A 10,575-nucleotide genomic window follows, 5' to 3' on the forward strand; every position below is an offset into this window, starting at 1 on the left:
TTTTTTTTTTTTTTTTTTTTGAGACAGAGTCTTGTTCTGTCACCCAGGCTGGAGTGCAGTGAGTGGCGCCATCTCAGCTCACTGCAAGCTCCGCCACCCAGGTTCACACCATTCTCCTGCCTCAGCTTCCTGGGTAGCTGGGACTACAGGCACCTGCCGCCACACCCGGCTAATTTTTTGTATTTTTTAGTAGAGACGGGGTTTCACTGTGTTAGCCAGGATGGTCTCGATCTCGTGACCTCGTGATCCGCCTGCCTCGGCCTCCCAAAGTTCTGAGATTACAGGCGTGAGCCACTGCGCCCAGCTAGAGAATTCAATATAAATGATCATAAACTTGGGCAAAGGCTATGATATTCAATCTGGAGAATTATAAAGCAAAACAAAACACATTTACAAACAAGGATTTGCACATACAGAAGTAATGTATGATGACTTGATAAATGCATTTCAAGTCCATGTCAAAACAGTATGCCCTAAAACTTATTGGATAGGGATAGGCATTCTTTTTTTTTTTTTTTTTTTTTTTTTCTTTTGAGATGCAGTCTCACTCTTGTCACCCAGGCTAGAGTACAATGGCTCGATCTTGGCTAACTGGATAGGCATTCATTTTTAACATTAAGTTCTAAATTTGAGTATTCTTTCTATTTTGTGTGCTTTCCTTTTCACATTTGCCTGCATATGTAAATTAAAATTATAGTTGACTTGTTCCACAGGCTTTTACAAAGTAGTCATATAAAAACATTTAAGATCAGTAAACGTATTGTTCTTATAATTAACACTACTCTGACTGCTGAATTTCTATAGTGATTGCTGGGCAATCCCAGCAGTTGAGTCTTCACATTGGGTATGGAAAGGCAAGGGGATCTATTTTTATTTAAGGTTTATAATGTAAGAGGGTAAAATATAACTTTTCTCTAGGGCATAACAGTAATGATATATAACAGTTAAGATTTATTGAGTTTCATATTCAGCTTTCCAGCTAAATTGTGCTGAAATCACTGATTGTTAAAACATTATACGTTTAAAAACAAAGCTACAACATGTAAATATATATATTTTAAAAGACAAGTTGTTTTCTCATAGTTTCCTAGCTCTTGTTGCTTAATTGTTGAGACAGTATGGACATCATTTTATGATTCTCTGTGATTCTATTATCTAAGTAAAATATTTATAAACAATAATCTGTATAACATTCATGCTAAAAATTCTTAGACATAAAAGGGTCTTTTAACTTTCTAGAGTTCCAGGGTTAATAATAATAATAATAGCAATTAAAAGTTTAGAAGTCTGACATGAGTAAAATAAATTTTGATGTAGAAATGTTCTTTTGGAGAGCAATTTAATGAGGATAAGTACAAGCCAGTGGAACAAAAGTAAATGTATGTTTAATAGTCTTTGAAGTATTCATTTCCATAAAGAATAATTACTAACATTTTGGTTGGATTTGTTTAACTGTTGGTTGTTGGAATTGTCTTTTTATTCTTCGCTCACAAATTTCTCAGTTAACTATCTAAATTTCTTGTTCTCATTTTCAAAATGCTTCATAATCTATTTTGTACTTTTTCATCCTTATGCCTCTACACTTCCACTCACGGCAGGCCCACTTACACATGTTATGTAATAAGCATTTATGCTTTAAAGAGATCGGACCCTTTTATCAAAGCCAAGAATCTTTCCACAGCTCTTCCAAACCTGAACATGTGTTTTTGCCTCTAAGAGGGATTTGCCTAGTATTTACCCATAAGATTACTAATTTACCTTTACTACTAACCTTGTAAGGTCATCAAGAATTATTAATAACATACCATAAATCTCTTGTAGTGTTCATCACAAAAATAGGTGCTTAGAAGAAAGCTATTTGAACATTACATATGCTTAGGTTAAAAGAAATATTAAAACACCCCAAATATATGTATAAACAGATCTAATATGTATGTATGCATTTATTTATTTATTTATTTATTTATTTATTTATTTATTTATTTTGAGACAGGGTCTCACTCTATTGCCCAGGCTGGAATGCAGTGGTATGATCACGGCTCACTGCAGCCTTGACCTCCAGGGCAATGATTGTCCTGCCTCAGCCTTTAGGCTAGCTGTGACTACACGCATGTGCTACCATGCCCAGCTTATTTGTGTATTTTTTTTCTTTTTTTGTAGCAACGGGATTTCACTATGTTGCACAGGCTGGTCTCAAACTCCTAGACTCCAGCAATCTGCAGGCCTTGGCCTCCCAACCTGCTGGGATTTACAGGTGTGAGCCACCACACCCAGCTGATATAAATTCTTAAGTAAATTGGGTTCATTTGTATAAACAATGTGATATAATTAAAATTAAATAATCTGTTTGTAATAAGATGTTTTAAAAATTAGAAATATACCTTTTATTATTAGTAGAATGATTTTAAACTCAAAGGCAAGCGCTATAACAAGAAGATCACAATTTTGGACAAATCATTTACCTTGTAATTCATTACTTTAAAATAGTTCATTTTAAGTATATTTGGTGAAAGATACTGTGATATATTCTGAGTGTACAAATGGAGGTAGAGTTTTCTTAGCTATAAAATGGTAAACTTTTTATTTTACTTTAGTTATAATTGATTATGTTCAGTCTTGTAGAAATAACGTGGAATAATTGGAATTGTGTTAACAATTCGAATTAGGTATGTAGGTCACAGAAAAACTGTTACAAATAAGGGTCTAAATTATATAATCTTAGGTAATTCTAGCTCATAGATGTCATCTGTCTGTAGATATCAGTACATACATGAAATGATCACAAAATGAGTAAAAGCTTATGATAATTACCTACCCAATTTTAACGTGATAAAATTTCGTAATAATCAATATGATCTATTTATTTCTTAGTTGAGCTGAGTTTTTTTTTTTTTTTTTTTTTTGGAGATGCGAGTTTTGCTCTTATTCCACTCACGCTGGAGCTGCAATGGCATGATCTCGGGCTCGGCTGCAACCTCTGCCGCCCAGGTTCAAGCCAGTCTCTTGCCTCAGCCTCCCAAGTAAGCTGGGTTTACAGTGCCGCGCTCTACTACACCTCAGCTAATTTTTGTATTTTCAGAAGAGAGCGAGGTTTCACCATGTGTGGGCCAGGCAGGTCTTGAACTCTCGGCTGGACCCAGAGGGTGATGCCCACCCGCCTTGCCTCCTAAAGGGATGGTATTACAGATATGAGCCACCACACCCAGACCTATTTTGCGCTCACTTTAAAAAGAATTGTTTTCTTTTTGGTGACAAACAACAACAAAAATCGTGCTGTATCTCGCATATTTCAAAAGACTAAGATAAATAGTTTATCATTTCAGAAAAACAACGAATAACCGAGTATTTATAGGTACGATAGATAAGGGCATTATTCCTATCATCTGAGGAGGGCTTTGGAATCAATGGAATTGAAAAATCAAAATAGAAATACCTAAACGTGATTTTTTTTTTTTTTTTTTTTTTTTTTTTTTTTTTTTGAGACGGGAGTCTCGTTCGCCGCCCAGGCGGATGCCAGTGGCCGATCTCAAGCTCCCTGGCTATGGCAAGCTCCGCCTCCCGGGTTTACGCCATGTCTCCTGCCTCAGCCTCCCGAGTGGCTGACTATAGGCGTCCGCCTCGTGCCGGCTAGTTTTTGTTTTTTGTATTTTTTAGTAGAGACGGGATTTCACCGTATTAGCCAGGATGGTCTCGATCTCCTGACCTCGTGATCCGCCATCTCGGCCTCCCAAAGTGCTGGGATTACAGGCTTGAGCCACTGCGCCCAGCCCCCAAAGATTTTTAAAGTTTGCATATCACAATTCTAAAATATATTATAAGTGTATTACCATTTTATTTGACTCTATATATAATGAATCAAATTTCTTTATGCTGTGGTCAGATTTTTAGTGTTCAGGTAATGGAAGAAAAGCAAATGTCTTAGGTTTATGCTATACTCTATTAAAAATATAAATCAGCTTTGAATTTAAAACTGCATTTTATCCCAAAAGCAACACTCTCCAACCAGAAAAAAAAGCTTGAAAAAATTCTGTTACTTCTGAAAAATCATCACCAAATCTGTTGTTGGTTGTGAGTAGTTGGGACATACCAGTTCAAAGCCCACAATGTTAAGAAGAAAAACTAATACAAATAGAAACAGACAGGGATGTATTCTAAAATGAATATTCTACTATTACCTTTATGAAAGCTACTGCATAAAGACCTTTATTCTTCAGATAATTATTATCAGAAATAATGACTGTGATAAAATGGTTCACTTAGACATACCACATGTAGACTTAGTAGCACAATTTTCACTAATTTGTCAATCTATGTTTTTATTTTTTAAACTGTATAGCTTATAAAAGTTCCGGCACAGTGGCTTCCGCCTGTAATCCCAGCACTTTGGGAGGCCAAGGCGGGCAGGTCACTAGGTCAGGAAATCAAGACCATCGTGGCTAACATGGTGAAAACCCGTCTCTACCAAAAAAAAAAAAAAAAAAAAATTAGCCGGGCGTGGTGGCAGGCACCTGTAGTCCCAGCTACTTGGGAGGCTGAGAAAGGAGAATGGCATGAACCTGGGAGGCAGAGCTTGCAGTGAGCCAAGATCACACCACTGCACTCCAGCCTGAGCGACAGAGCGAGACTCCATCTCAAAAAGCAACAACAACAAAACAAAAACAAACAAACAAAACTGTAGAGCTTATTAATGAAATAAGCCAGAAATAGAATAAAGAATAAAGGTAGAACTTATATCCTGCTGATGTCTGCATGACCACATTTTTTAAAAAACCTGATACTTTGATCTTCTAGATCAGGGTTTGGCAAACTCTTTGTTTAAAGGGCCAAATAGTAAGTCATTTCTGTAGACCAGTTGATATCCTTTGTAACTACTGAATTCTGCTGTTGTAGCACAAAAACAGTCACAGGCAATATGTAAATAAATGAGAGTGCTTGTGTTTCAATAAAACTTTATTTACAAACACTGATAGCATGTCAAATTAGGCATGTGGGTAATGGCTAGATAAACTCTTCATTTTCTGGAAATACAGAGAAATATAAATTTATACCTACACACATATACATAGTTCATGAAGTCAATTATGATGTATTGCTACAATGGTTCAAGTATTTACTTTTATGTAGGAAAAACAGATATGAAAGGATAAGCTGAAGTTCATATTTCTTATACTGATTACCACAAATACTATGGTTTCATCCTTGATTTTTTTTATTTATTGCATCCATTGATTCATTATTGTCATTTTTACTTACATCAGAAAATACAAAATATTAATTCAAAACAACTTTCTGTCAGTAATCATGCTTTTAAATAGCTAGAGAATTATCTATGACTTGAGATGCTTCAAAATATAGTGCATATATTAGAATACTGGTACCTTTTGAAAATCCTTGATATTAACCAGGTTGAATGAAAATATGTGATCCTTTGCTCCAACATACAGCCTACTCCGTTCCTCATCCAAAAGGAAGGTATGATAACTGGAGCTGTTGGCCAAGCCATTGAAAGTGATCACATTGTTGGATTCCAACATTTCTGCAAGGTAACAAAGCAAAACATTGGGTATTAATGTGAAGCACTGTATAAGCATAGACTGTTGGTACATGGTAACCTGACTATATTGACTGTTGTAGCTATCAGTCAGTGCTTATTCTTCAGGGTACTAAGAAATATATTGGAACCGGAACCAAAATGTGTACCTTTTCCTTTTTTTTTTTTTTTTTTGAGATGGAGTTTTGCTCTTGTTGCCCAGGTTGGAGTATAATGGCACAATCTCGGTTCACCACAACCTCTGCCTCCTGAGTTCAAGTGATTCTCCCACCTCAGCCTCCCAAGTAGCTGGGATTACAGGCATGCACCACCACACCCGGTTAATTTTTGTGTTTTTAGTAGAGACTGGGTTTCTCGATGTTGGTCAGTCTGGCTTCGAACTCCTGACCTCAGGTGATCTGCCCGCCTCGGCCTCCCAAAGTGCTGGGATTACAGGCGTGAGCCACTGTGCCTGGCCTGCATTTTATTAAAATGGGAGTTATATTCCTATTTGCTGGTTTCATACTTAATATGGTACAGTCCTAAAGAAGAGAGGAAGAGAAATACCTATACTTTAGTGACAGGAACACTTTCAGATTAAAAATGACATTAAATTTAAGTCCACTTAAATTTAGGACTTAATGTTAGGAAGGTAATTGTTGGCTTCTTAAAGATACGTTTTGCTCAATGCACACACACACCTACACACACACAACCCCACCCCATGGGATAGAATTTTGAGGATTCTCCAAAACTGTATGTCCTGAATCAGTGCTTTAGATTTTTCGGGTGCACACTTAGTAGGAAACTTTCACCAGCACACACAAAATGTAGAATGCGATGTGCCTTCCAAAGAGAGAAAGCTGCAATGTAGACCTGTCCTCTGCTCCTGCTGTTAACATCAGGAAACATATATTAGTGATCGATTGCCTTGTTTTATCTATTTATCCTACGGACCTCTTCATTTTATTATTTTATCATCAAAAATATGATTTCAACAGAGGATAAAATTCATACTCTTTAACTTAACACTAAAGATCAGGTCACTATCATTTAAGTTTAGACCCTATCCCAGTACTTCTCATGTCCTCTACCATGCGGGAAGCCATGTACTGTGCTCATTCACTCCTTGGCCTTTGTTACTATTTTTCCTGACTCCGACAGCTACAGAATAGATCCACGCTTAAAGCTAGTTCAAATGCAACTGCCAAGAAATTCTCAGAGAGCTTCCTGTTACATTTTGCTTGAATTACTCTTATAAACTGCATCCCACTGTCAATTATTGCAATCTTATCTACCAGAATGAACATTCCCTCAGGAAATATATAATTAATAGCTCATCATGCCTAACTCACATGTTTTTTTCATGCTACCAGGTCAACAACATAAAATGGAATAACTATCTTTTATATATTTACCTATCCTATAGGCAAAAATTGTTAACTAATTGTTAAAAGATACTTTTCTCATTTCTTCATGAGAAATGGTATAATACTAGACTGGCCTTACTCCCTACCACACCCCACTTCCCACACACACAAAAAAAAGAAGAAGGAGGAGGAAGGAAGGAGGGAGGAGGGAGGGAGAAGGAAGGAAGGAAGGAAGGAAGGAAGGAAGGAAGGAAGGAAGGAAGGAAGGAAAGAAAAGAGTTTTCATTCATGTGAATCACAGCTGAAATAAATGAGAGCAGTTAGTCTCCAGAGAGGAGGGGGGACAGATAATCCACTACATAATATCTTAATTGAAATGGCATTCATTGGCTGGGCACAGTGGTTCACGCCTGTAATCTCAGCACTTTGGGAGGCCAAGGCAGGCAGAACACAAGGTCAGGAGTTCAAGACCAGCCTGGCCAACATGGTGAAACCCCATCTCTACTAAAAACACAAAGAATAAGCCGGGCATGATGGTGGGTGCCTGTAATCCCAGCTACTCGGGAGGCTGTGGCAGGAGAATCGCTTGAACCCGGGAGGTGGAGGTTGCAGTGAGCCGAGGTTGCACCACTGCACTTCAGCCTGGGTGACAGAGCAACATTCAGTCTCAAAAACAAAAATAAAAAAGACATGACATTCATTTCATTGGCATCCAAAAGATTACAACTGATCAATGCTACACTACGCAGAGTCAAAAGACTGAAATTTCAGGCACTCTGAGTTGTGTGAGGATGGAAATGGGCTGCTGCCAGAGGCAAGAGCTCTGTCACTGGATATGTTCAGGCCCTGATTGAGTGGTCATTAGAAGAGATCCGTTTATCAAATGGATGCCCTTCATCCTTACTTCCAGTTCTAAGATCTATAATTCTACCTTAGTTTCAGAGAGACCAAACTTAAAAAAGAAAAAAAGCCCACAAACTTAAAAAAGCCCACAAACTTAAAAAAAAAAAAAAAAAAAAGCCACCTCGGCCTAAACCAAAAAAATTACATAGAGATATTAAGCAATTAAAGGGTCATGTAAGAGATACAAGAATGGATTTTAATTGCAAATGCATAGAAACTACATAAGGGATCTCTAAGCATTAATTGGAAGAAGTTGTAGGAAAATAAATACTATAGCTATAGATTTTGGAGTTATACAATTATAAGTAAGAACACAAGCATCACCACAGTACTTATTTTTTAGGTGTACAAAAGAGGACAAGTTCCTTAAACTCCCTGGCCCCAAGTTTTATAGAAGATGGGATGAATAATGTATCTTTTAAGAGTTCATGTATCTTTTAAGAGTCACTGAGGTGAAATCAGATAAAGCCTGTAAAAAACCTAGAACAAGCATTTCCTAGTAAGCACTCAATTAAATATTTCCTGTTTGTATAAGTAGAGGTTAAATATTTGTAGGTTGATCTTCTTGACCAGATGTAGCAAATTACAGTCCAGATGGAGTAGACTGAAAACTACATATATATATATGCGTGTGTGTGTGTGTGTATATATATACATATAAAACCTATCTTACTAAGTGTCCTAACTTGTTAACATCAGTAATTTTGTTTGGTAGAGGGAAAATAAGAATAGCAATATGTTCTTTGATTTACACTAATATTAAATGTAATGACATTTTAAGAACAATAAAGTATTCCTTCTTCTTTTCCAATTTATGTACTCTCAATTCTAAATAATAAAAGGAGTGACTTTCTATATCACAATTCCAAACCATGAAAATATTTTCCCAATTGAAAAATATGTTACAGGGTGAATTTTGCAAATTAGTTTGGACAGAATTATTGGTCCCTACGTACAGACAATTTATGGAAGTTTTTGGTGGCTTATATTTGAAATCATCATGAAAACAAACCACAGTTTTAAAGTGTTACTTCTCAACAGTTTGATTTTTTAAAAAAGACAATACTTTCCTGGCATATGTGTTAGCAGCTGTTTTCCATTGCTTTCAAATGTGCTTAATTTTGTCTCATTATTCCTTTCACTCCAAATCCTTTAGATGTTCTTCTCCAACACGAGCTTTTTATATTGCTTTATAACTTAGAGAAGAGTCTTAGAAACGAATGTCAGTGAACAACACAAATTCTGGATTGCTTAGGTTATATCACTACTTTCCAGTGTGAGATTAAATAGAAATTGGGTGAAATTTTATTAGATTAAATAGAAATGTGGGTTAAAATCAGATACATTTTTTTTTTTCCAAATCTAGTTCTCAGATTCTTCAGTATTTTGTTTTCCTCAGTTAATGCATGACTTTGACTTTCCTAGATGTAGAGACAATTAGCTGCATCTGATAGTAAATAACTTTGAATGTACTCCTTCAGCATTTTAAGTCTTTCTTTTGTTTCAGTTATGTATCTTATAATGACATAAACTGCTATGGGAAGTATAGTAAAATTCACTAATGTGAAATGTGTAATATTCTTCTAACTTCTTACATCTTACCTATTCTCCTATTCAGTTAAACAACAATTGTTATTTTTAAAAGACAGCCAAAGTTTCTATAAAATTAATTTGACTATGGTGAATCTGACTAGGACAAAGCTTTTAAAGGCATTAATTCTCTTTGAGTGTAATTGGTTTTCTCTGGTTGAGAGATTACTTCAACATCCACATGCTGTGTCGAACTATAAGAGAAGCAAAGTAGGATTGTAATTAAAGATGCCATTTCAGAACACTCTTTAATAAAGTATGTATTCTTAAATTTGGAAGGTGGGTAAAGAAGCATTATGTTCACTCCAGATTCACCAAAGGATTTAGTGTATTTATGAGTTGCTTAATGACAACATGGAAAACACACTGACTGTAAAACCAGACAGAGACAGGCAGTTTGTGCTCAATAAGTGCTAATTATTGTCACCATTCTTACTATTATATAAGACAATGAAGATGACAAGCTTTAGTGTATATAGCTGGCAAGGCCGAAAAAATCAGCTTAAATAATTTCAAGTAGTAGTGTTGTCAATTATAAATAAATTGTACTCTCTTGTGATGTAGTTTCACAAGGTAGAGGAGTCTCATGAAATTCAAGACTCTTTTTTTTTTTTTGAGACGGAGTCTGGCTCTGTCGCCCGGGCTGGAGTGCAGTGGCTGGATCTCAGCTCACTGCAAGCTCCGCCTCCCGGGTTCACGCCATTCTCCTGCCTCAGCCTCCCGAGTAGCTGGGACTACAGGTGCCCGCCACCTCGCCCGGCTAGCTTTTGTATTTTAGTAGAGACGGGGTTTCACCGTGTTAGCCAGGATGGTCTCGATCTCCTGACCCCGTGATCCGCCCGTCTCGGCCTCCCAAAGTGCTGGGATTACAGGCTTGAGCCACCGCGCCCGGCCAAGACTCTTATATATAAAGTCCATTTGACAGATTTCTATTTAAGAGTATGTTACAAAGAATAAATTATAAATGATCTATAATATGCTACCAGTTAATCATGGGAGAAAAAACATTTTATAATGAGTCAATTCTAATTTTTATTCTATTTATCTATAAATGTTCATATTTGCTTTTCTCCCCAGAGTAATCATAATCTCTAATGTATATTTACTTTTAAAAAGAAGCATTCGGGGCCGGGCGCGGTGGCTCAAGCCTGTAATCCCAGCACTTTGGGAGGCCGAGGCGGG

At 36.6% G+C, this 10,575-nt stretch overlaps 1 protein-coding gene across 1 annotated transcript in view; it reads right to left on the minus strand.

Moving 5' to 3' along the window:
- The window catches only part of SEMA3A (semaphorin 3A), a 231,727-nt gene that overhangs the window by 162,818 nt on the left and 58,334 nt on the right, over nt 1-10,575 (minus strand). The window contains exon 2 of the mRNA XM_017852379.1: nt 5,379-5,536. Within this exon, the coding sequence (XP_017707868.1) occupies nt 5,379-5,536 (158 nt within the window). The remainder of the gene's footprint in view (nt 1-5,378; nt 5,537-10,575) is intronic.

Source organism: Rhinopithecus bieti, unplaced genomic scaffold (assembly GCF_001698545.2).
Source record: "Rhinopithecus bieti isolate Rb0 unplaced genomic scaffold, ASM169854v2 scaffold_34544, whole genome shotgun sequence".
Lineage (NCBI taxonomy): Eukaryota > Metazoa > Chordata > Mammalia > Primates > Cercopithecidae > Rhinopithecus > Rhinopithecus bieti.